The sequence below is a fragment of the Octopus sinensis genome, linkage group LG14, assembly GCF_006345805.1.
Source record: "Octopus sinensis linkage group LG14, ASM634580v1, whole genome shotgun sequence".
Taxonomy (NCBI): Eukaryota; Metazoa; Mollusca; class Cephalopoda; order Octopoda; family Octopodidae; genus Octopus; species Octopus sinensis.
The window spans coordinates 13749455-13777411 of record NC_043010.1 but is presented as its reverse complement, the minus strand read 5'-3'; the positions used below and the strand labels follow the sequence as shown (position 1 = coordinate 13777411).

The 27957-nt window shown below is 36.9% G+C and overlaps 2 protein-coding genes across 4 annotated transcripts; one reads left to right on the top strand and one right to left on the bottom strand.

Moving 5' to 3' along the window:
* Positions 1–124: 124 nt before the first annotated feature.
* LOC115219057 (zinc finger protein OZF-like) lies at positions 125–13403 on the bottom strand. Of its 2 annotated transcripts, none has more exons than XM_029789110.2 (2): positions 13232–13403; positions 125–2610 (listed from the first exon to the last, which is right to left on the bottom strand). In XM_029789110.2, exon 2 carries the CDS (start codon positions 2189–2191, stop codon positions 689–691), a length of 1503 nt encoding a protein of 500 aa, XP_029644970.1. In that variant the 5' UTR covers positions 2192–2610; positions 13232–13403; the 3' UTR covers positions 125–688. The 2 variants fall into 2 exon arrangements, with proteins under 2 accessions (XP_029644970.1, XP_036364543.1); XM_036508650.1 differs by lacking the exon at positions 13232–13403 and adding an exon at positions 10443–10837.
* LOC115219152 (zinc finger protein 883-like) lies at positions 5792–27957 on the top strand. Of its 2 annotated transcripts, none has more exons than XM_036508649.1 (2): positions 5792–5987; positions 24902–27957. In XM_036508649.1, exon 2 carries the CDS (start codon positions 25054–25056, stop codon positions 27145–27147), a length of 2094 nt encoding a protein of 697 aa, XP_036364542.1. In that variant the 5' UTR covers positions 5792–5987; positions 24902–25053; the 3' UTR covers positions 27148–27957. The 2 variants fall into 2 exon arrangements, with proteins under 2 accessions (XP_036364542.1, XP_029645116.1); XM_029789256.2 differs by lacking the exon at positions 5792–5987 and adding an exon at positions 12154–12422.

Sequence of the window (27957 nt, the reverse complement as noted above, 5' to 3'; positions counted from 1 at the left end):
GAATAATCTGAACACTAAAGGGTTAAGTCTATTTTATAAACTCTTCTAATAAATGTCTGGATTTGTGGTTTTACAAATATCTTTTAAAAATTTCATTTGAAGAAACAAGAACAAAACAAAAAAGAAAAAAAAAAACTTTCATATTTGGCTTGATTAAACATTATAGTAATAATAATAATAATAATCATAATAATAGTAGTAGTAATAATAATAATAATAATTATAAATGGTGACTATATAACAGGTGATAACATCATAGAAATTCACAAATAGCAAAAGAAATTGAACTGTTATTGGTGACAGCTGGATACAGGTAGCAATATGCCAGGTGTCCTGCCTCATTCCCCTTTTTAATTTTGTCATTGGTTTTTTGAGTCAGTTACTTAAAAATCCAAGCAAAATGGCATTGTCTCAGAGCTGAAGGAAAAACTCCAAATAGAATCAGAAAAATAGAAATAGTCTGGATATGATTGATAATAGGAATCATGCCGAATTCACAGAAAAAAAAAAGAAAAAAAGTAGGGGTGTGGGGAGGTGTGTTAATTAATTGTTTGTTTGATATAAAAATAATTCATAGAAAAATGTTTTTTTCTTTTTGCTTTCGCAATGAAAAGCTAAAGAGGAATTGACAAAAAAAAAAAAAAGAAAAAACAAAAAAAAAACAATCTTTTAGTAAGCTGATTGATTCCTAATTGTTTGGAAATATTTGGTTGTTTGCTGCAAATATTTGGGATGCATTTGGATACATTTGTATGGTTGGAAACACAGGTGTACTTGGATACAATTGTATGGTAGTAGGGTACATTTGAGTGGTGGCCGGATACATTGGGGCGTTGGGTAAGTTTGTGTGCTGGGGGATCTCTGTGGTATGGTGTCGTGGTACATTTGAATGCTGGGGTGGCACAGTAGGAGCAGTCGTGGTTGGGTGGTGTGTAATATTTAACTGGTGATTGTTGTTGCTGTTGTTGTTAGGATTTTCCCCAGTGTTGCCTGATGAGGATGACGACGATGATGTTTGCTGAAGAGTGCAGTTCACTTTTTTGGAACATTTATTAGTTCGTTGATGGCGCTCGAGGTGATCTTTGCGAGAAAATGCATACCCACAGGTTGAGCATTTGAAAGGACGTTCACCAGAATGAGTTTTCTGATGTTCTTTTAAGTGGGACCGTTGTAAAAACGTCTTTGAACACACATCACAACTGAATAATTTCTCTCCCAAATGACTGCGTTGATGTCTCTTCCAGTTTCCCTTTTCCGTGAAAACTTTCCCGCATATGTTACACTCGAACGGTAAAACAACAGAATGGATACGTTTGTGCAGGCTCACGAGAGATCTTTGAGAGAAGGCCTTCCAGCAGATGTCACAGTTCAATGGATTCTCGTGAGATTTTGATCTTGTAGGAGTTGTGTCCCCGCTTGGTTTGAACTGTTTGTTACCTGTATGTATACGACTTTTGTGAACTTGTAAATGTGTACGTTGAGAGAATGCTTTACCGCACTCGTCGCATTGGAATGGTTTAAGTGCTTTGTGAATTTTCTCATGAACATTTACGCCAGCCCTCTGAGAAAAAGCCTTCCAGCAAGCTTTACAATTAAATGGGTTCTCACTTTGATACGGGGGCGAACTTGTGCCTCCGTTGTTATGGTATGGCTGGAGAGCTTTCTCGTGCGTCTTCATGTGTCTCGTCAGGTCACCACTACGAGAGAAAGTGCAACCACAGATATCACATTTAAATGGTTTGTCTACCGAATTAATCACTGTGTGCCCCATGTTTTGTTTCTGATTCTGTGAAGCCCTGCCACAGACATCACAATTGTATGGATTGTCATCGTAAGAAGAGGAATGGAGAGGCGGTCTTGCTGTATTGTTCGGGGACAGAGTTTTGGTATGGATTGCCATATGTCTAGACAGGTTGCCGTTGCGTGAGAAGCTGTGGTCGCAGATGTTGCACTTAAAAGGCTTCTCCCCAGTGTGAGTAACTTGGTGCTGCTTCAAGTGATATTTCTGGCTAAAGGCTTTACCACATATGTCACAGTTGAAGGGTTTTTCCATTTGGTGAGTCAGCTTGTGTCGTTCTAAGTTGTCGTACCTTGAAAACGTCTTCATACAGATACTGCAATTGTACATTCGTTCCATATTATGAACTGACGAAGAATTATGCATCTGGTTAGACACAAGCATTGAATTCATGACAATGAAAGAATCTTGATTTTTTTGATAATTAGAAAAAAAAAAAAAAAGAAAAAAAAAACTTTTTAACAAAGTGAAAATGCCAACATTTGAAATATAAAGTTGAAAATAAGGTTTAAATTTTAGTCTTGTTCACTTCATTTGATTTGATAAAATATTAAGACTAGATTATCTTTGGTATAAAAATGGATTGTGCACTTGTAAATGGATAAATAGAATAGACTTCTTTTTGAGATGTAGTTCTGTCTTGTAGAAACTTCAAGAATCTTGATGTGCTGAACTTCAACAATAAAAAATGGATAAAATAAAAATGTAATTTTAATATATGAAGTTCCAGTGTCATCTATGTTTAAATTGTTAAACAGACAGTTCTTTGGAAATCATGTTCCATTTCAGCTGGAAGATTTGGTGAATGTTACCTAAAAAAGAAAAAAAAAAAGAAAGAAAATTATATATCGTTAGGAAAATAATGTGAAGCAATTAATAAAAGAAGCTAACAGAAATATGCAGAAAAAGGTACAAAGTGTTTAAATACATAATCACTGATTATGTAAACAGTTAACTTTCATGACCATAAAATAAATTATCTTCATCTCTCTCAGCTAGAGGGCTCGCACTTTCTATGGTCATTCAAAACCGTCCAAGGGTGGTCGTGCACATCTTTACATTTCCCCAGTCACCCTGCAAAGCCATTAAAAAATCAATAGAAGTGACTTTTTTGTGAATTTTCTATCCAAAACCCAATCAAAATGCCCGAAACTTGATATGCCAATTGAATGCCAGCTAGCTGTATGTGATTGGTCGGAGATTTGGACAGTACTCGCGTGTATGTGCGCACGCACGCAGCTGTATATGCATGCACTAACACTATGACCCGGCAGTGTTTCAAATAATTTTTTTTAGATAATAAAAAATTAGGTGGGATTTAATAAAACAACTTATTCAATTTTATATTCAAGAGATAAGGAATTATGTACATTATTTACATTTGACGGGAACGTTGTGTTGACAACAAACAAGAGGAGGACAAATATCCGTCAAATGTAAATAACAAACTTATTCAATATTAAACTCATCTCTGTAGCATAATTTTTAGGTAGATTTTAAAATTCACAACACCAATTGACAAGGACAGGTGCACATTTGGCTGGAAATGATATTAGCTTTATTTTTTTAATTTGGTATATGAAATTGTCATCCATAATTATGACCCTAGTTTCGATCTATTGCATTTCAATCTGTTTTAGGGTTAGGGTTACGGTTAGGGCTGGGCGGAAGGGTATCTTTTTTTCTTCACAAATGTAAATAAACCCAATCTATTTCTTAAACGAGGGACATATTCATACGGCACAGAATGTTTTTTTTACCTCAATAGACGTCACTGATTGGTTTGAAATTGCAGAAATTGAAGAAAAACAACAACAAATATCTTACAAACTATAGAATTTTCTCAATAAAGCCGAGAGAAAAAGATGTTTTATAAACACATTCTACCAGTATACGAAGTTTAAAAATTTTTTAGTTACCAAGAAATTATGTTAAAAACTGCCGTTCAAACCGAAAAGATCCCAAACAAGATTATTAAATGCAGCTGTAGTTTATATCTTTTTATACATGGTAATGTGTATATGGGTTCAATACAGTGGCTCACAGTTAGAAATAGAGCACAGCGTGGAAAAGCTATCAAAATACTCAGCCCTATTACAAACACATAGCACTGCATAGTGTCAATCTACAGTTTAAAATATGTTGATCCTAAGAGTAAACCTGTCTTAGTTACAGACATATCCCAATGCCAATAATAGGATACAAACTATTAATTAGACATTCTAATGACTTGGCCAACTTCTGTGCCAATATAAAAATACAACATCAACAACAATGCTTAGTGTAAATTTTTACAATCAGGCATAATTATATCAATTCTTTGTTGCTTAGGCCAAAGAGGAAGGGCAGTGCCTAAGATCACTTTGCAGTGCTCCTGAGATTAATGGGAGGAAGTTATCCTCATATGAAAGACCTGGTCCTAATATTTGCAACAAAGTGGACTCTGCTAAGGCACCCAAGGACCAGGTTAAACCTGTTGATAGATCAAGTCTACTATCCAAGAACAGAAATAAACTTCCTCAGTTTACTCTGACCAAATTTCACTCACAAAGTTTTGGTAGGCAGAAGACTATGGTAAAAGACATTTTCCCAAGATGCCATAGAGAGGAATTGAACTCAAAACCAAACTGTTGACAAGCAAGCTTCTTAACCTCACAGCCATGCTTTTAGCAATGGGCTCTTGAATGGTATATCGAATAAGCCAAAATATTTGCGAATAAATAACTTTAAAGAACTGCCAGAGCAGCTAACTGGTTTCCGTGCCGGTGGCATGAAGGAGGCACCATTCGAGCGGGATCGTTACCAGCATCGCCTTACTGGCACCTGTGCCGGTGGCATGTGTAAAATATTCGAGCGAGGTCGTTGCCAGTACTGCCTGACTGGCCCCCCCGTGCCGGTGGTACGTAAAAGAACCCACCACTACACTCTCGGAGTGGTTGGCGTTAGGAAGGGCATCCAGCTGTAGAAACTCTGCCAGATCAAGACTGGAGCCTGGTGCAGCCATCTGGTTCGCCAGCTCTCAGTCAAAATCGTCCAACCCATGATAGCATGGAAAGCGGACGTTTAACGACGATGATGCTGACGATGAAAGATAACATGAGATTTTGAAGCAATAAACAAGATTCAGAGTTTCTAAAGAAACAAATGAATTTCAAATCCTTTGGGGGCATCTGGCAAAATTCCGATCCTAAAAATAAGGGGGTTTATATTTGAGTGAACAAAGTTAATTTTACAGGGAATAACAAAAAAAAAAGAAATCGAAAGAATGTGTGACTACAGATCAGAAATATCAATCTACACTTTTCCAGTATTGCAACATTTTTTTCCCATGCAAATTCTCTCACCAGTTACCTTACTTACTTTAGAGTAGATAATTACTTTTACAAGAGACATGAACTGAAGCGGGGGAAATTTCCTAAGGATCCATTCTGTTTGAACACAATATACAATTACATGTCTGTGTTGATGTACTTAACGTGATGTTTCAGGAGAAAAAAATTAACTGACATAATAGATCGACGTTCAAATTCCACCGAGGTCGACTTTGCCTTTCATCCTTTCGGGGTCGATTAAATAAGTACCAGTTACGCACTGGGGTTGATACAATCGACTTAATCCGTTTGTCTGTCCTTGTTTGTCCTCTCTGTGTTTAGCCTCTTGTGGGTAGTAAAGAAATAGATATCTATTTGAAAAAAAAATTCTGTTAAGTGTGAGTGAGCTGGGCCGAGAAAAGTGAGACACTAAACTAGCAGATACAGCAAAGAAAGGCATGGGATTGTTTCTAGTCTAAATATAAATTCTATTTTATTTAGTAACATAAAAAAGTACACTACCGAATTTCTGGCAAATGATGATGATCCGGGTCCCCCCACCCGCCCTTTTTTTTATAATCTGGACAGAATAATGCGAGTGAGGACAGTTAAATTTCCCGCTATTATAATTAATAACTTTTTTCTCTACCAGGCCTTTAGGACATACATGTGTTTTCACAAGTAACACACATTTCGTGAAGGCAGAAACACTCTCCCCCTAAACCTAACAATAATAGTACAATGGAGCAAACGTTTAAAACTAAATCTAGCAACACGTGCCAACTCCCAAGGGACCCCTCCTCTTTGTGAAGAGCAAGTTCACAGATAACTTACCTTCACTGCGGAGAATACAGTGTCCCAACATGAAAGAGATAAAGGTAAATATATATACCCTTCATAGTCAGGTTTCAAGAGGGGCATGGCGAGGGCTCAGCAATTAGGGGGTTTGCGAGTGGCATTAAATTTTTCTTTTAAATAATTACACCAACAAATTATGGTTGAAGAAGGCTTCTAGCTATATGACATATTTCTAATGAACAGGCCTGGCGTGAAGGTTTAGTAGAGAAAAAAGTTGTTAACAGTGTGCAGTAGTTTTCTAGGAATTTACTCAGAATTCGTATTACGTAACTTGTTACTTAGGCAAAATTTATAACAAGTTTAGAACCTAAGATGCCAGAGAATTGGCGGTGTACTTGTATATAAAAAATATATGAAATTTAGAAGGTACCCTACAACAATTTTATACTGAAAAGAAACCTTTGATGAACGTTTTTATTCAGTAAAATGGAGAAAAGTTGTTTTTTTTTCAAGTCTCAAGTCAGACCTGATTGAACAGAAGATATGTGTTTCTTTATTACCCACAAGGGGCTAAACATAGAGGGGACAAACAAGGGCAGACAAACTAATTGAGTCGATTACATCGACTCCAGTGCGTAACTGGTACTTAAGTTATAGAGCCTGAAAGGATGAAAGGCAAAGTCGACCTCGGCGGAATTTGAACTCAGAACGTAGCGGCAGACAAAATACCGCGATTGGACAGAAGATATAGTTAAGTCATGGGCAAAGGGCGGCTTGCTTCTGATTTGTCCCCACCCCCCATATATAATTAGTGTACCCCGGATTTATCTCGTGTCTTCCTTTGAGCCTGGTAGGACTATTTTCAGCGGGTCGAGCCCCACTCGCTAGTTCACCAGTTCCATAGTATGATCGGAAATCAACAAATTGGTATCAATGAGAGCCGCTAATAAACAAGCTGGACCCTACCTGCTGACAACTGACCAAAGAAAGACCACCCTCTCCCAGATATAAACAAAATCGTGATTTACAGTGCTAGAACAAGTTTGGCAAAAAAAGAGAAGGCACTAGTTTTCACAGTTGTCGTTTAATCCCATAATTAGCCTGGACAAAATAGAATTTTCCAAAACAGTCCAACCGTCTGGGACTGTATCATTTAATTCATCCTCTTTCCAAGATGATGGGATGAGTGAGATTTGGCCGCTGCTATTTCTAGCAGTCCTTCCACCTGTCTAAGAGGCCGTGTAACGGTTCACAGGCGCTGGACTTCATCAGACGAAAAATTGCCTAGCTACCACCACCACAAACTGAAAATTCTAGCAACGAGGAATTTATCACAGCTGTCATTTTACAGAATCTAACCAAATTAAAACTAATTTCTTCTTGTATTTTAATGTGAAATATCGCTTGTTCTTCGGTCCTACATTAAAAGACAAGTTGTCTTTCCATTCCTTATCTTCCGAAATACTTTCTCTTCCTACAAGTACTTGTTTTATGATGTCTTACATCACAATTTTCGGTCAATTTTCAGAAATCTACCCAAATTTTCAAGACAATTCTATCTTTAAATTAATTTAATTCGTCGTTCTTCAGTCGTGAAGCAAACAGACAGAAGAATCTCCGAATAATCTTACAATTTCATCCTGTCAAGAATTTCAAAAATATTAATGATAAAAAAAAATCTTTTTTTTTTTTTTTTCAAAGTAAAATCGATACGAATCGATGATCGAATATAACCATCCCATTACAGCCTGATCGTATTTATCTATCACATACGGGCACCCTTAAATATTTAATTAGAGACAAAATAATTTCTTGAAAGAAGAAAGTAGTCTTCGGTGTTAGCCAAGAAGGCATATGGAAACATTGACTTAGTGTTTCTTTCATTCTAATCATTTATTTATTGTAGTATATACTAACCATTTTTAAGAAACTACAACAGCAAAAAACATTCGTGGGCCACATATGAGACATGTCCAGTTCATTTAGTTTGCCTGTTTTATATTTTTTGAGTCAACCTCATTATTTTCTACATAGCAAAGGTAATCTTTCGTTTTAACTCGAAATAATGTAAACACTGAATCGGCCATACATACATACACACACACATACATAGATACAGATACACATACACACACACACACATAGATACACACACACATACATACATAGATACACATACACACACATACATAGATACAGATACACATACACACACACACACATAGATACACACACACATACATACATAGATACACATACATACATACACACACATAGATACATACACACACACACACATACATGCATACATACATATACACATACACCGAGTAAAAAATTTCAGTTATCACGGAAAGGTCTACTACAAACGAAAGATTGCCTTTTCTTTTAATACATCCATAATTAAGGACGTATATATAATTCATTCGGATTTTCTTTTTCGCTAGCTCCGTAAAAAATCTAACCCCGCAAAAAAATGCAGACATCTCAGAAAGAAAGAAAAAAAATGTGACCAATTTGTTTTTGTTTTTTTTTTAATATTGTAACGAGAAAACAACGAGAAGAGCTTTTATAATGCAGGATAATAGGATTATAGCACATCTGAGGTTCCATACTTGAAAAATCGGTCATCGTTTGATGGACCTATTTACGTATATATACATATATATATATATATTTACGTATATATACATACATATATAAAATGGTTTTATATAACCCCTTTTAATTGATTAAACAAAAGGGCAGGTTTGAGTAAAAAAAATAATGATTTGTCACAGAGAAAGAGAAAACCCAGTTTCACTATGGAGGAGAAACTGAACAGAGAGAGAGAGAGAAGAGAGAGAATATATAATAAGAGTGATTAAGCACACACACACACACATCAAAAATTAAAATGAAAACGATGGTTCTACACGATGGGAAAAACGGGATTAACGAAGCCAAGGCAGGAGTAGTAATAATAAGGGTCATGTAAATAGATGAAGAGACAAGTGTAGTTGTGTGTCAAATGGGCTGGTGACTAGGAAAAATGGGCCTGTGTATATTTATGTGCACGTGTAAGACAATACACTAAGTAAATAGATATACCTATACAAATAAAGACTACATTATTAATTAACTTGTATCTAGGTGCAAGTGTAAATAAGTTAAAACGAAAGATATTAAAAGAAAAAAAGACTTAACAAAGCTAGGTACCAAAGCTAAAAGGTGGATTGAGTCTTAAATCCGAACATATGTCAGTGAAGGACAATCGAAAATAAGAATATTTTACACTGGCACCAAGTCCATAAATTTATTATAGGGGATAATACAAACGATGAAGTATATAATTTGTAACTGAGAAAAAGCTAAGTTGACTTCAAACATGAAATCTAAATCTTCTGGGGACTGCTGTTTCTAATAACCTGACAACAGAACTGGAATAAAATACGAAATATATATATATATATATATAATATATATATATATATATATATATATATCTTATAATCAAGGGCTAAAGAAGGTTATTCTAAAGCCAATACACTGATTTATCCACTTATAATCTACACACACACACACACACATATATATATATATATATATTATATATATATATATATATAATATATATATATATATATGTATATATATATATATTATATATATATATATATATAGTATATATATATATATATATATAATATATATATATATATTATATATATATATATATATATATATTATATATATATATATATATATAATTAAAAAAAGGTTAGGTTGTATTAAAATATGATATTGTCTTAGTATAAATGGCCCAAAACATGCACATAGATTTTATGTTAAATGATTGGATGGAGAAAGCAGCAAAATATTATTATATAACATAAACCAAGTGACACAGAAAGAAAACAATACCAAGATAATGGGAAATATAGATGAATGAGTAGATATAACAATTTTAAGGTACTTAAATACTAACAAAAATGTATAAAGTATAAGAACATCTCTATAAATCGGAGACAAAATCACAAAAAATAAATGTGAAAAATGAGGAAGGCGGTTTAGAAAACCTATGACCGACAATTTCTTTGCTGCTCTTCGTAAACACATTTAATTAATTATAAGTTGGTACTTGTACCTTATAAGTTTAAATTTAAATATTAGTTTTAATCGAAAATCTAGTTTCATTTCTAATCCTCCTGCGCGATATATATCCCATCTTAATTGAACTTTTGTCAATAAACTAAGATGTCATCAGCAGAACAAATAACAAATGGTAAAAAAATATTCTGGAGGACAAACAATAATGCGGAAGTATTTAAGAGAGAGATAGACAGAGAGAGAGAGAGAGAATAGTTGGAAAGCTTTTGAGAATAAATTGGCGGGACCATCTCTGAGAGGATAGAGCTAGAGTGAGAGAGAACCATAGAATGGAGAGATAGAGATTTAAATAATCAATAACATAGAAAACGTGTGTATTGTATGAATATAAATAATAATGATAGAGATGCTGAAAGGTACGATAGACATTGCAGTATTGCACTAACCAGAATGCAGTTTTAAGGGAAAAAGCTGAAGGACTGTATTAGGTTCTTTCTGCTTGTCATCTTGATCATACTTTCTTCCCATTCTTTCACCATATCTTACAGTTTTTTTTTTTAAACATGCAATTACAGTACTCCTTAACTGGCTTTCTTCACTTCATCTCCTCCCTTCTAGCTCATTCATTATCCCTCACAATTTCTTTGCTTTTATTCTACTATAAATTTAAGTTTCCCTTCATAAATTCCACCAGCATGAGTTTTGCACCTTTTACTAAATCAACTGCTTTGGTATGCAAATTATTACTAAAAAAAACTTTGTCCATCATTAATTACTATCAAATAGCTTCAGTGTAATTTTTTTTAAGATATAAAAAAAAAATTACTGAATTTGTTTTTTTTGCTTTTCTCTGGCAGAACAACTCAGTTTATTTACCCTTATACAATCTGTCGTCCAACATATTTTGATTTAATTATACATGTGTCAGCCCTTGTGGCCAATAAAACGAATTAATTATACATATGTGTGTGTGTGTGTAAAGAGATCCAAGATTTAATCAAGGTTTTGTTTATCTGGTCAAGAGGTACTGGTGTGGCGGTGTAAAAAATATATATGCTACCAATTCAATAGATTCTACTCCAAAATATAAAAATGGGACAAAAACACAAGATTTAATCAAGGTTTTCTGGTCAAGAGGTACAGGTGTGGTGGTGCAAAAAATATAAATGCTAACAATTCAATAGGGACAAAAACAATCTAAAGCAAATGGAAAATAATAAAGTTGTTGATCCAGTTATTTAATTCCAGCCGAATGAAACGAATACTCTTTCACTCTTTTACTTGTTTCAGTCATTTGACTGCGGCCATGCTGGAGCACCGCCTTTAGTCGAACAAGTCGACCCCGGGACTTATTCTTTTTTGTAAGCCCAGTACTTATTCTATCGGTCTCTTTTTGCCGAACCGCTCGCTAAGCGACGGAGACGTAAACACACCATGATCGGTTGTCAAGCATTGCTAGAGGGACAAACAAATATATATATATACATATATACGACAGGCTTTTTGCTGAACCGCTAAGTGACGGAGACGTAAACACACCATCATCGGTTGTCAAGCAATGCTAGAGGGACAAACACAGATACACATACAAATATATATATATATACGACAGGCTTTTTGCTGAACCGCTAAGTGACGGAGACGTAAACACACCATCATTGGTTGTCAAGCAATGCTAGAGGAACAAACATATATACACATATACAAATAAATATATATATATACATATATACGACCGGCTTTTTGCCGAACCGCTAGGTGACGGAGACGTAAACACACCATCATCGGTTGTCAAGCAATGCTAGAGGGACAAACACATACATATATATATATATATATACATATATACGACGGGCTTCTTTCAGTTTCCGTCTACCAAATCCACTCACAAGGCTTTGGTCGGCCCGGGGCTATAAGTAGAAGACACTTGCCCAAGATGCCACGCAACGCAGTGGGAGGGACTGAACCCAGAACCATGTGGTTGGTTGGTAAGCAAGCTTACTTACTCACCACACAGCCACTCCCTGCGCCTATAATAATAACAATGATAATTTACATTGAAATAAGAAAGGTGAGATGGGTGGGTTTTGCGATGAACGAAGATGAATGAATGAATGAAAAAAGGCCAAGGAGAGAATTATTCTTATGATTAGAGTAGAGTAAGCTCGGTGCAGTTATCTGCCCTTTGTTTACATCCTTTTGCTGTTTGAGTCACTCACTCACAGATTCCTGGAAAAAAAACTGAGTAAATAAAACATTTTTGTCTGTCTGTCTGTATGTCATTGTGCCTCCCCCTATGATGCCGTTCCCGTGCGCGCGTGTTGTGTCGGTGTGTGTGGAATGATAAAGAGTTGCAGTTTGTTGGTGTTAAAATAACCCGGTCTCTTTTCGGCGGGGGCCTTAAGTGGTCGTCCTGTTTCACAAAGGTAGGTGCTTACCCACCACTCATCTCACAGACACGGCAACTTTCTGAGATGTCTAAGCAACGGGCGGCTGTTTTTCACCTCCCACCTTGTCGAAAATCTCTATCTCTTCCTTCCACTTGTATGCAAAACGGTCTTCGAAAGCAGCCTCACTTCTCGTCCATCCTCGTCCGTTCCTCCTCCACACACAGCATCACCCTCACAACACAACACAACACCAAACATTCATTCACACACACACACTCCTTCAGAGTTACAATCGACTTTCTAAGTCCCGTCCTTTTATAACTTTTTTTTTTTTGTGCAGATTTCTTTCATCAACTATTACAATTCGATCTCGTTTCTCTGGCCGAAAATATATTTCTTCCGAAAAAATATATATTTTTGATGACATATTGGCTCTCTTTTCCCTTTTTTTTACAAACCAATCATCTCTCACCCTTTCACTCACTCACTCACTCTATCTATCTATCACTCTCTCTCTCTTTCACTGCCTCCTCCTCCTCCTCCTCCCACCACCGTACATCTCTCTGCTGTCCTATCCTCTCTCTCTCTTTTTTTCCCTTCTTCTTCTTCACTCTCCTTCTCACACAAACCAACTTCCTATAAAGCTTCTCTCTCATTCCTCCTTCCTCCCCCCCACTCTTTCATTCCTTCCCATTCACGATCAAGGCCTTTCGTAAACACATCACATACATCAGCGTATATATATATAAATAATATATATATATAAATATTTATATATATCTATGTAGTCAATTCTCACACAACATCATCATCACACACGGACACATATTTTCTCCTCCTATTACCTTGATCATTGTTGTGTAGCTCCTTTTTTTTCTTGTAGTCATTTCATACAACTTCTCCTCCGTTCCCTCACGCTGCTACCTCTGCGTCCTCCTGCTACTCTGTTACAGTTTCCTCAAGCTCGATTTCTCCTCACGCTGTTACTATTATCGCCGTTTCTCCCTCCATTTACCTACTACCTCTCATTTCATCTTACTCTCCTCTCGCTCTTACTCTTTACGTTGCTTTTCCCTCCCGTTTTTTTTTTTGCTTCTCTCTCCTTTTATATTTTCTTCTTTCTTTCTTTATTTTTTTTGTTTCACTTCTCTCGCTGTTACTATTGTCGCTGTTGCTCCCTCTTATATAGTTTTGCCCTTTCTCTTTGTTCTCACTATCTTTTTCCCCCTCACCCCTCATTGTAAATAAAATTGTTTATGCTTAATCGCTCTTACCACTTCTGTTTTTGCTCCCTCCTATCCTTTTCTCTTTAGCTCTTCTATTCCAATCCATCACTCTTATTTTCATTGTTTTAACTCTCTCTCATTTTCCTTGGCCTCTTTACTATTTTTTCTCTGCTTTGCTTTAAATCTAGGACCGATCGTCGGCTCTTTCCTCATCAAATATTACTAACTTTCCACCTTGTACAGCACAACCAAAGAACTATCTTATCGAGTCTGTACGTGGTGGATCCACATGCTAGAAATAGCAACCTTGTCTCACCCCGTCCTTAAAAGAAAAGAAGGCACTGGATAACGTTAGTCTTATAGATAAATAGAAGGGACAGTGACAACTTTGAACGGCTTCGATGATGGGGGTTTGTTCAATCACGGCTGACCTTGGGCTAAAACACCAGCTCAATCATCGAGTGAATCTTTGTAGCCACTCGACCTGCTAGAAACAGCAGCCAACTTTACTTCACATCGAACCATTCTGTCTTAAATGGAAAGTACACATTGGGCCAATGTACTTCTAGTTATCCTATAAAAAACGTGATCATAGATAGACTGCTCTTCCATTATAGAAACTTTATCGTGGTAGTCTTTACTATTGTCATGTATACATGCCAAACACACATATACACTCACTTACCTATTGTATGTAATTAATTGGCACATACATCATGTGGATGTATTCATGTATGTAAAGATAGCTCTTTCATACATACATGTGTCTGTATGTATATATATATATTTATATATATGTGTTTAAGTATATACACGTGTGCATATATATATATATATGTATGTATACATAGACACACAAATAGGTACACTCATAATCGAATATATATTTTACACGGAAATTCAAGGGAATGATATATAACAATGTCCAATAAGGGAATTTATAATCACATTATTTTTTAATCTACTTTCCAGCGATTTCCTTAATTTCGGTTTAATGTGCACAATGTATAAATTCATTCATTTTCTTCAGCTTTCATTTCACCCCCCCCCGTTCTGACTGACTTCCTCATCCATCCATCCATGCACACCTCTCTTTCCTTCTTTCTTTCTCTCTCTCTCTCTCTCTCTCACACACACATTAGACATATACATATATTTCTACACGTATGTATGCATATGTATATAAGATGTGTGTGTGTGAAATATACACACGTATATTTTGAGAGCATATATTGCACATTTAGAAATGTGCATATGTGTGCGTATATATATATATATATATATATATATATATGTGTGTGTGTGTGTGTGTGTGTATATATATACATACATGTAATGTATTTTAGGTAATCAATATTCCTACACCTATGCTTTTCCATTTTGGTGGGGGTGTTAGGGGGGGGGCATATCCCTTTTTGTATATTAAAATTCACCCTACTTTCGTTCGTCATTCTCATCCAATATATATTACTTGTTTCCTTCACTTTTGATTCCTTCCTTCCTCATCTCACTTTCCTTTTTCTTCTTTTCCCATTGTAATTCTCTTGTCCTATCCCCTACCCACCATTTTCTTCTCCATCTCCTCTCATCTCTCTCCCTGTCTCTCTATCTTATCCTTTCTCCTCTTTGTCTTATCTTTTCGTCTCAATTTTCCCCCACTAATCCTTTTAATTAATCTCTACTTGAATGCATCTATCTTCATAATTTCGATCATCTTATTTTTTTTTCATAAATTCTTCATCCCCTTTTTCACATTTTAAATTCATCTCTATTTTTCAAAAATCTTATTTCTTTCATAATTTCGCTTTCTTTTAATTCACTTTAATTCTCTTCCCCCAATTCTTTAATTTTCTTTTCTGAATTTTTTAATCCCTTATTTCTTCATTTCAATTATCCTGTTCCTTTTTTTTTCCCTATCCTTCTGCTCCCGTATTCTTTAATTATAATTTTCCTCAAAAGATACCATCTGTCTTCGTTTCTTATCTCATTTTCTTCTCTCCTACGTGTTCTGTCTTAATACAATTCATATGATTCTATCTTTTGTTTTGATTTTTTTGCTCCTGTTACTCCCCCTCTCTCTATCTTTCTCTCCCGCTCGCTCTAACACTCCCTCTCCTTCCTCCTTATCTTCTCTTCTCTCACCTTCCTCCTCTTATTCCCTCCCCTTCCTCCCTCTCACCCTTTTCTTTTACTCGCTCACCCTCCTCTTTCTCTCTCCTGTCTTTCTCCTTTCTCCCTCCCTCTGTCTTTCTCTCTCCTGTCTTTCTTCTTTCTCCCTCCTTCTGTCTTTCTCTCTCCTCTCTTTCTCCTTTCTCCCTCCTTCTGTCTTTCTCTCTTTCATTACTACACATTCCCTTCTCCATCAGACTTCTACATTCATTCATTTTTTTTTAGTCCGTTCTCGTTTACAAGTAGAGTAACCCATAGTTCTTATTTGACCCCTTTCTTCGTGTTGCTGTCTTTTCAATTTTTTTCCCCTTTCTCTTATTCTCTCTCCTATTATCCCTACTTAACAACATATTCTATCTATCACTGCCCCCTTTTTTCTCTTCCCGTTACTAAAAAAGATTTCCCTCGTAAAAGCCTCTCCATGGTCGCTAGGTCTGCTAGAAATAGTAATCAAACCTACCTCAAATCACACCCCACTGTTTTAAACAAGGTAAAAACGACAAGTTACATAATGTAAGATATTCTATTAGAAGAGAGTCGAAAATTAGTTGCCAAAACAAGACATTGTAATTTCTCCGAATCTGTATGTATGTATGTGGAAAAAAAAACCCCACCAAAAAACAAATGAAATCTTATCCCAATCTCACCCAACTTTTTTCCCGTGAATTTTCAGTTTTCTCTTGTTCAATTATTATTTTTTTTTTGTTACGTGGTGGAGATATATGTTACGGATAATTTTGAATAATCATAATCTCACGTTTAAAACATAAATCTGAGAACAAATTCGAAAGAAAGTAAAAAAAAAACTGAAAAGTTGTGCGAAAGGGCAGGTGAAGGGGCGTCCCCCCCTTTTTATTTTTTTGCAGTTTTTGTAATCAACGATGTTAAAAACATACAAATCCAAATTAATTAGTTTTGGGCCCTTAATATAATTTCCAACTCTATCCTATAGGAATGCCCATAATGTAGGTACTATGTAATACAACATACTCTTAAAAAAGGCGGGATGGGCATAGCTGGCATACCTTCGATCATAAACTGCTCCATCAGGGCTCACTTGATGTTAAACAGCAACTATTAACTCTTACGATATCAGTTTTCGCTTTTCAGCACCTGACTCTTGTGTTACCAACTTTTTAAATACTTCACTGACATTATTTAATTCGACTTCTCTCCTTTCTTTCTAGAATTAACAATTGCTGACATTACTTATTGTTATTCGTTCCCTTTTTAGGGTGTATCTCTGAAATTCTAAATTCTATCTTTGGCAATCTTTCGTCTCTAGTAGACCTTTCCGTCGATTTCCGTAAAAAAAATTTTTTTTTTTTACATATGGGCTTGCGGGAACTTTTGAAGTAATGAGAGCGAAAGAGACTAAGAGAAAGCGATTGTATGACGAGGGAAGTTCTTTTGAAGTTACCGTGCATGGGAAGCATTGATGTACATGTGTGTGTTTGATGGGGTGTGGGAGACAGACAGTATGTTGTGTAAGTGAAGTGCTTCTGTTAGTGTGTGTGAAGAGACAGAGTAATGTGTGAAAGAAAGAGATAACTGACATTTTTTACTCTGTGTATGTGTATATGTATGTATATTACTTCAAAAGTTCCCGCAAGCCCATATGTAAAAAAAAAAAAAAATTTTTTTACGGAAATCGACGGAAAGGTCTACTAGAGACGAAAGATCACCCTATCTTTCTCCATTCTTCCCTGTTAATTTTTCCTTTTTCACATTCCAGTTCAGACTTCATATCCCAGCCATCCCATCGTTTCTTTACCATTTCCTGCTGATCTTGACACTTTTTTCAATTTTCTTTCCTATTATTTTTCTTCCTCACAATTTAAATTCCTTGTTATACACTTCTTATCATCTCTAATTCCTCTTGTAATTTTGACGTTTCTTTATTTACCTTGAATAGTTTACTGGTATTTTTATAAATTTGTTTGACGAACGTTAACATTAGTAATAAATATTAGCGTATTATGTATTACTCTTTTTACTTGTTTCAGTCATTTGACTGCGGCCATGCTGGAGCACCGCCTTTAGTCGAGCAAATCGACCCCGGGACTTAATCTTTGTAAGCCCAGTACTTATTCTATCAGTCTCTTTTGCCGAACCGCTAAGTGACGAGGACGTAAACACACCAGCATCGGTTGTCAAGCGATGCTAGGGGGACAAACACACACACATATATATATATATATATATATATATATATATATATATACATATATACGACAGGCTTCTTTCAGTTTTCGTCTAATAAATCCACTCACAAGGCATTGGTCGGTCCGGGGCCATAACAGAAGACACTTGCCCATGATGCCACGCAGTGGGACTGAACCCGGAACAATGTGGTTGGTTAGCAAATTTTTATTTTGAAAGTAAAACCTATATTTCCATATATAATAGTCTGAAAACCAGATGAAATTACAGACTTTACTAAGTCTTAAAATAAAAGACTTTATTGTGTACCGATCTGGTTGTGATAATGAAACATAAGTTGAACTATCATCGTATCCATCCTTGGCATTGTATGAAGCTACACATTTGCTCCTATTGTCATTTATATTCGTTGTATCAACTTACAGAGTATTACTCCTATCACGAAAGTTTTGAAATATTTCACTGCTCGAAACAGTTCAGACAGTTTTCAAGTGTTGACAACAGGAAAAGAATTTGGCAATTTTAAACTACAAACAAATACTTTTTATCACAATCGTCATATATTCTGAATTGGTACTGTATTAAGATGGTGCATGTAATCTGTCGCCTGGCTTACACAATATTTGTCACTTGGATGGATGCCTTTGGCGAAGTCCTTTCTCTCTCTTCGTGGTAAGTAGCTTGTAAACCAACCACATGGTTCCGGGTTCAGTCCCACTGCGTGGCATCTTGGGCAAGTGTCTTCTGCTATAGCCCCGGGCCGACCAATGCCTTGTGAGTGGATTTGGTTGACGGAAACTGAAAGAAGCCTGTCGTATATATGTATATATATATGTATGTGTGTGTCTGTGTTTGTCCCCCTAGCATTGCTTGACAACCGATGCTGGTGTGTTTACGTCCCCGTCACTTAGCGGTTCGGCAAAAGAGACCGAAAGAATAAGTACTGGGCTTACAAAGAATAAGTCCCGGGGTCGATTTGCTCGACTAAAGGCGGTGCTCCAGCATGGCCGCAGTCAAATGACTGAAACAAGTAAAAGAGTAACCATTCAAGAGAAGTCTTCGTGTGAGAATAACTTCTTTGTTTCCTCCTACATGACATGGAAGTGCCATGCTGCTGCTCTCCCTCTTACGACTAAATAATAATAAAAATACAATATATAAGTCGTAGGCTGTGAGACTTAGTCACAAATTAAATTTAACTTGGTGAGTTAAAGGTATCAAGATAAAACAGAGGAAAGCTACTTATTTATAGGCGCAGGAGTGGCTGTGTGGTAAGTAGCCTGTTTACCAACCACATGGTTCCGGGTTCAGTCCCACTGCGTGGCACCTTGGGCAAGTGTCTTCTACTATACTTGTGAGTGGATTTGGTAGACGGAAAACTGAAAGAAGCCCGTCGTATATATATATATATATGTGTGTGTGTGTGTATATGTTTGTGTGTCTGTGTTTGTCCCCCTAGTATTGCTTGACAACCGATGCTGGTGTATTTATGTCCCCGTTACTTAGCGGTTCGGCAAAAGAGACCGATTGAATAAGTACTGGGCTTACAAAAGAATAAGTCCCGGGGTCGAGTTGCTCGATTAAAGGCGGTGCTCCAGCATGGCCACAGTCAAATAACTGGAATAAGTAAAAGAGTATAAAAGAGTAAATAGTATTAAAATAGAAACAAAAACTGGCCTGACAATGATTGCTAAATGTAACATGGTTGAATGATAAAGAAGTTCATTTCATAACCCCCAAAGTTCTGGGTTTGGCCCCACTGTGTAGTTATCTTTCGGAAGTAGCCTCAGCCCATCAGATGAATTGTGTCTGTCATTCAAAGGTCCAGCCTTGTTACACACTGTGGGGACATGTGTCTGTGGAGTGCTCAACCACGTACTCGCTAATTCAACAAACAGATCAGTCAGTTGATTGAACAACTGAGCACTTACCAAAACTGATGGAGAACTAGAGTACCAATAGAGTGTGAGTCATGAATTAATAAATAAACAGGAGTGGCTGTGTGGTAAGTAGCTTGCTAACCAACTACATGGTTCCGGGTTCAGTCCCACTGCATGGCATCTTGGGCAAGTGTCTTCTGCTACAGCCCCGGGCCGACCAATGCCTTGTGAGTGGATTTGGTAGACGGAAACTGAAAGAAGCCTGTCGTATATATGTATATATATATATAAGTGTGTGTGGGTTTGTGTGTCTGTGTTTGTCCCCCTAGCATTGTTTGACAACCGATGCTGGTGTGTTTACGTCCCCGTCACTTAGCGGTTCGGCAAAAGAGACCAATAGAATAAGTACTGGGCTTACAAAGAATAAGTCCCGGGGTCGATTTGATCGACTAAAGGTGGTGCTCCAGCATGGCCGCGGTCAAATGACTGAAACAAGTAAAAGAGTATACAGACACATTGGATATATGATGCTGAATGTTCATCCAGTTACGCTGCTTGCATGGATTCCCATGACTCTTTGTTGTCATCCATTTCTAGTGCTCATATGAATTTGAATTGGAAGTTTGAGACAATGAATCTTTTCTTGTGGAGGCACATGGCCTAGTGGTTAGAGCAGCGGACTCGCGGTCGAAGGATCGCGGGTTCGAATCTTAGACCGGACGATGTGTGTGTTTATGAGCGAAAACACCTAAGCTCCACGCGGCTCCGGCAGAAGATAATGGCGAAACTTCTGCTAACTCTTTCATCACAACCTTCTCTCACTCTTTCCTCCTGCATCTTGCAGCTCACCTGCGACGGACTGGCGTCCCATCCAGGTAGGGAACCTATACGCCAAGAAACCGGGAAACCGGCCCTTATGGGCCAGGCATGGCTCGAGAAGGAACAAACAACAAAATCTGTTGCTAACTGAATACACAACCATGGACACCATCCTTATGGATGCAATGCAGTTACGCTCTTGATGGAGCTTAGCGATCCTGATTGCTGATTTTGTAGGATTCCTTTGCTCAGCATCAGTATAAGAATCACTGTTGGTTCAATTGAGATCTTCCACAGCCTCTTCAGAATCCACCATGACTTTGCTATATCCCTGGCAGAGTGACTGAACAGGTGCTATGCCTTGCCTCAGGACAGCCCCTAACTATACAGGGTACAGTTGTCATTGCATGAGGTATTTTCGGAATACCTGCATACCTATCATATTGAATCGGGACCGCCTTCGGTCACGACACTGACCAATGGATTGCACCTAGAAAGTTACCCTCCTAGTCACAAGTCTGGGCAAGGTGGTTTTGTGGAAGACCAGCAGTCACCCATGCATACTGGCCTCCCCTCTCCATGCCACCAGTGTTATCCAAGGGAAAGGCAGCAGCAGGAATGGATGAAAGGCAAAGTCGACCTCGGCTGAATTTGAACTCAGAACATAACAGCAGACAAAATACTGCTGCACATTTCGCCCGGCGTGCTAACGATTCTGCCAGCTCACCGCCTGATGATATACCATGTCTCCTGTGACCCACTTCTTGTAAAAGGTTGTGCATGCTTGGTCTAGGACCACAGCACATGCTCTTTTCATATTATGGTTGATGGCAGGATACAATGTGGTAGTCAAGGCATATCGTCTGATTATGTAATCTTTTTTTCATTTGGTGATGAAGGAGTTTTACTGGAACTACAGTGATTTATGTAGAACCATCCACAATTTTACATGAAAGGCTGATAACTTAAATTATTTATGATTTCATCCAAAAATTACATGTGTTGGAAATGATGTGGTTGATTGAATTAAAACCAGTTCATGTCTGAACTTATGTTATAAACCTTGGAGGAATAAAAAGCTATATTGTTACTAATGAGAGCTGGACTTAGAATGTAGAGGAATGATTTTAAATACCGAAAGTGCTCTACCACTTCTGACACTCTCCTGCCTTTTATTAGAATTAACTAGCACTATGACCCGGCAACGCCAGGTCATACTGCTAGTGCATGCATATACAGCTGCGTGCGTGCACACATCCACGCGAGTACTGTCCAAATCTCCAACCAATCACATACAGCTAGCTGGCATTCAATTGACGTATCAAGTTTCGGGCATTTTGATTGGGTTTTGGATAGAAAATTCACAAAAAAGTCACTTCTGTTGATTTTTTAATGGCTTTGCGGGGTGACTGGGGAAATGTAAAGATGTGCACGACCACCCTTGGATGGTTTTCAAGGACCATAGAAAGTGCGAGCCCACTAACTGAAAAATTGTGGATTTGTATAAAGGACACATACACACACACACAGACAGACATTTTGCTGTTTATATATATAGAGATATTGAATTCTCACATTGACAGAAGACCATTATTTTATAGGGAAAGCATATAATTGACTTAATCAATCTCAATATCTCGTTGCTACTATTTAATCAATGCTCAGAAGGATTAAAGGCAAATTCAAACTTGGTGATATTTGAACTCGGAACATAAAGAGACGGGATTAAATACTTCACTGTAAAATTTTCTGCTACTCACTGCTTCTAAATTTGAATTTAATTTTACCAGCGTCGCCTTACTGGCACTTATGCCTCTGCTAGTAGGGGGCTAAGAACACCATCCTAGCATGATCGTTGCCAGAGCAGCCAACTGGCTTCCGTACCCAAGGCACGTAAAAGGGTACCATTCGAGCGTGATCGTTACCAACGCCGCTTCACTGGCACGTGTAAAAAGATTCGAGCGAGGTCATTGCCAGTACTGCCTGAGTGGCCCCCGTGCAGGTGGCACGTAAAAAGCACCCACTACACTCTTGGAGTGGTTGGCGTTAGGAAGGGCATCCAGCTGTAGAAACTCTGCTAGATCAAGACTGGAGCCTGATGCAGCCATCTGGTTGCCAGCCCTCGGTCAAAACCGTCCAACCCATGCTAGCATGAAAAACGGATGTTAAATGATGATGATAATGAAATGTAAGCTTCCTTCAAACCAAGCAATGATGTAGTTATTAGTCTCCAGTTAAAGCACTTCAAATCACACTGCTAATGCCCTTGTAAGGAGTATGTCATACAACCCCATATCTTGTTCCTTAAAAACAAACAGTATAAAATCAGTAAAAGCTAACATAAGAATTATGAAAATTATTCTGCTTTAAATTTTTTGTGACCACATTTCTAATAAAATATACTACTTTTGCATTTCAATAAATTTTGAAAATAAAATAACTTTTTTTTTTCATTATTAATCTACTGTCTGGGACATAATTTAATGAAAGGTTCACAAAATCATAGCAGTGAGATTTAATTTAAACATGAATACTTCGAAATTGACAGTTTTCTATAATAGAAGAAAAATGACCTCAGGTGGTCCTGTATCAAAAGGTTGATAGTAATTAAAATATGATTTTCTTGTAATTTTCTTGGGGCACACACACACACATATACACACACACACACACACACACACACACACACATGCACAGAGAGAGAGAGAGAGAGAGAGAGAAGTGGATGAATACACTTAAAATGGAATACCATATAACTTGCAGCCAAAATGTCTGGCATACTTTTTGTAACATTTAGTATCTAATAGTGTCTAATAAACATACAATCCAAACACATCTGATCTCTTTGTCACTTCCAGACCAGCTTTTACCAAACTATTGTCATCATTACTCCTATCAAATCATCTGACCACTGCTTAATGGCAGCTAGCCACCACACATATACACATTGCGCAATACATTTCACCTCTAAAATCTAGAGTATTCAAATTGGCTAACTGGTCAGATTTCTGCAGGTTACCTCCTTGATGAAACATATTCTCATGGAGAAAGCCACCATATTTACTATCTACTTAACTTCCAATTCACCAATGCATACATCATCATCATCATCATCATTTTAACATTTACCTTTTCTATGAATCGTATGGATCAGATGGAAGTTGCTGAAGCAAATTTTCTATGGCTGGGTACCCTTCCTGTTGCCAACCTGCAACTGCTTCTAACCAAAGTAATATTTCCCCATGGTCAGACATGTTTTCAAGGAAGATCAGAATGCCTCTTTGCATTCTTACTGCATCTTCCAGACCCTACTCCGAGCACTTCACCCAACCCCATCACTCCCTTCAAAATGTCAAACTCTTTCTGACTCCTTCCTTTCTGCCCATACTTTCCCTCAAAATATTAACTTACATATGTTCAACTTTATCAATTTCATCCATCTTGTGGAGTGGGGGACTGTTTCTTACCCATTAAAAAATGTATCTTGATTTGGCAGTTCAGGGGTTGGGGGGCATCTAAGATATTGGTAGTTAGAGAATATGGAGAGAGTACAAGTGTTTGGGTCTTCCAAGATATCACCAACCACTCAAAGCTCGATATGTTTGGCAGATGTAAAAGACTCCTAATTTTCTGTTGAAGTTATTTAAAATAAAATAATGCTTATGTTAATGGATCAAAGTTATTAAAAATTAATTGATTGTTATTTTAAAAGTCTCAATAATTTTTAGTAGTATTGTAACTATTACCAATTATACTATGACTCTATGCATAGGTAATATCTTTATATATAAAAGTAAGGTTGTGTGTCTGTCTACTCCGATTTAAATTCCTAACTACTCCCACATTTTGCGGTGCAGTTTAACCAAAACCGGGTATCTTATAGTCGTGATTCATATCGAGCCCTTCTGGGTATTAGCGCGCGTCTACGATGAGTCTACGATTTAAAAAATAATTTACCATCATTTTTTTTCCATTTTAATGCATATTTTTTAAATATAAGGGAAGTAACTCTCTAAAAATGTCTATGATGAGTCAACGATTTAAAAAAAAATTTACCATCATATTTTTTTCCATTTTTAATGGATTTTTTTGCTATTTTTCGGCTATAACTCTCTAAAAATGCTTTATAGTTATTTCCCTTACAAACCCGAGCAACGCCGGGCGATACTGCTAGTGTGTATATAAAAAATTTCTTTTTATATATCTTCATAATCTATCCAAATTATTAATATGAAATTATACTTTAATATATTTTCAGCTTACTGATGCAACAAGTTCTAACTGGATGGTAAATATTAGTTGGAGTAATATTAACTGGATTTATATTAACATCACCTGAAACACATTAATGGTAAAAGAGAAGAAAAACTGATAATCACTGATGCCATATTTCTACCAAAGAACAGTACTATGTATCCAATCCAACCGATGTATCCTGTAGGAAACCATTTAAATTTTGAAGTCCAAAATCAAGGGTTTTTCCAAAATGACCAACATTCGCATTCCAATCTGCAATCATTGCCAAGTTTAGAAAACAAAAATTCAAAATCTCAACCTGAGAACCTTAAAACCCACCCATCTCAAGAAAAGCCCTTCAAATGTGAAATATGTAGAAAAGGTTTTGCACGCAGAGTTAATCTTGATAATCATGAGCGTTCCGCAGCAGGGGACAAGCATTATTACTGCAGCTACTGTGAAAAAGCTTTCTCACAGCAAATCTTTGTGAAGAACCACGAACGAGTACATACCGGTGAAAAACCTTTCAACTGTAATGATTGTGATAAAACATTTAGTCAACAAGTTAACCTACGTAATCATCAGAGAATTCATTCTGGGGAAAAGCCCTTCCTTTGTAATGTTTGCCCTAAAGCCTTCAGCCAGCAAGGTAACTTGAATACACATATGAGGACCCACTCTGGTAATCGTCCTTACTCTTGTGATTCCTGTGATCGCACTTTTACTCAGAAAGTTAATCTAGACAGCCATAAACGCATCCACACGGGGGATCTCTTTACCTGTACCACATGTTCTAAAGAATTCACATTGGAAATTAATTTACGTAATCACGAACGGATTCACACAGGGGAAAAACCGTATCAGTGCTCGGTTTGTAGTCGTCCTTTCAGTCAACAAACGGCTTTAAAAAACCACGAACGGATCCACACGGGCCAACGTCCTTACCATTGTACTGTTTGTGATAAATCTTTCTCGCAACTCGGTAACCTCAGCATTCATTTACGAACCCATTCGGGAGAAAAACCTTATAAATGTTCCGATTGTGGGAAAGCCTTTAGCCAAAGGACTAACTTAGATAGTCATAGGCGTATACATACTGGTGAGTTATTTAAATGTTCATTTTGTCCAAAAGCCTTCTATCAACAGATTAATCTTCGAAATCATGAGCGTATTCATACCGGGGAGAGGCCCTTCACTTGCTCTTTCTGTTCAAAATCTTTTAGCCAGCAAACTGCTTTGAAGAACCACGAAAGGGTTCATACCGGAGAAAAGCCCTACCAGTGTAATTTTTGTCCAAAATCTTTCAGTCAACTTGGGAACCTTAGTATTCACATGCGAATACACACAGGGGTTCGACCCTTTACCTGTATGGAATGTGGTAAAACGTTTAGTCAAAAGACAAATCTTGACAATCACAAACGAATTCATACCGGAGAGTTATTCAAATGTTCTTATTGCCCCAAAGCTTTCACTTTACAAATTCACTTGAACAATCACGAACGGGTCCATTCTGGGGAGAAACCCTTTCAGTGTACAATCTGTTCCAAGTCATTCAGTCAGCAAGGTAACTTGAAGACACACATGCGAATACACACGGGCGAAAAACCTTATTCTTGTAATCTGTGTGGAAAAGCTTTTTCCCAAAGAGGTAATTTAAATAATCACATACGCACTCACACCAGCACTGGTTCTGCAAACAATAATTCTGAATGTGAAACTATGTCTTGTAATAAAACTCTTTCTGAAAAGCAAAATAGTATGAAAAGTGTTCTTGGAAAACAACCGTATAATTGCAATGTTGACAAAGATTCTTCTTTCTCTTCTCACAAACAAATCTCCATGTCTAGTAAATATAACAGTTCTGTACCAGTGAGCAGTAGTAATGAAGTATCCTCTAACAATGATTCCACTAGTAATAACAACCCGAACCAAGACCGTTCTCTTCATCGTCATCACCATCATCATCACCACCATCACCACCACCCTTCAGCTATGATGGAGGAACGACGTCGACTGGAATCACAGATGACTGCTTCCATGAGGCTACCACCATCTTCAGTGTCTTCTTCTTGGATGGCAGCATCGTATCTCCATGAGATTCCTCCTAACTGGGAGAATAACTATTTATGGCCTCGCGGTTTCCCCATGGGACCAATGTCATCTTCATCTTGGCACAATGTGCCTGGGCCTCTTGCTCATGAACAGAAACAGAATAAAACAAAGGAATTAGCTTTGAACTCTCAAGATTCTGTTCAAAGAACTATTTAACTTGTAACCTATTCTCTATATGTACTGGAACAAACCATATTTCCATGTGTACACTTTATATTGTTCAGATGCTTCATAATAGAAATTGCCTTTCACTGTAAAAGTGTAATTTGTGTATACACTAAATTATGTTTACATTTTCCTACAAAACTCTTTTACAAACATCTAATTTTATCATAGTTTATGATGCATTCATTTTCGTCTAATCTTCTTTTCAAATTCTAATAGCAGTAATTGCAAACCTTACACTGAAAGTATTATTAAATTTCTCTGTAACAAACGTGTTTTGTTACATGTGAAAGTGCTAAAGAAAACTTGTGGTGTCTACGAGTTTCTTTCACACACTTCATTTGTCTCAAATTTGATTTTATATGCTGTAATCAAATTATTTCAAATAACTTTGTTAACCTAATTAGATTTCAGTCTTAGAAAACAAATCTCAGTCATTTTGCTCCACTTTAAAATGTATTCGAGCTTTAGCAGCAAATTGTAATTGTGACTATGAAATGATTGCTGCCATATATATTTCTTGGTTATGTAAGTAGAGTATGATAACTATGTCTCTTCCCTCTACCCAAAGATAAAATACAAATGTAGAAAATAATATCAAGAAAACATTATAAATTTATTTATTAATATCAGGTTTCAATTACAATTAAATTACATTAATTTAATGGATAGAAGTATGAATTTCCTCAGGATTTTGACTTGATGAGCTTTGTAGGTGAAAGACAGTTCTGAAATGGGTTTGTGTGACTTGATGAGGAAAATTCTTATTAATGAAGTTAGCAACTTCTTTTCATTTAGAAA

Coding starts and splice junctions, on each gene's coding strand:
- LOC115219057 (XM_029789110.2), bottom strand. CDS start 2,191: ATGAATTCAATGCTTGTGTCTAACCAGATGCATAATTCTTCGTCAGTT.
- LOC115219152 (XM_036508649.1), top strand. CDS start 25,054: ATGTATCCAATCCAACCGATGTATCCTGTAGGAAACCATTTAAATTTT.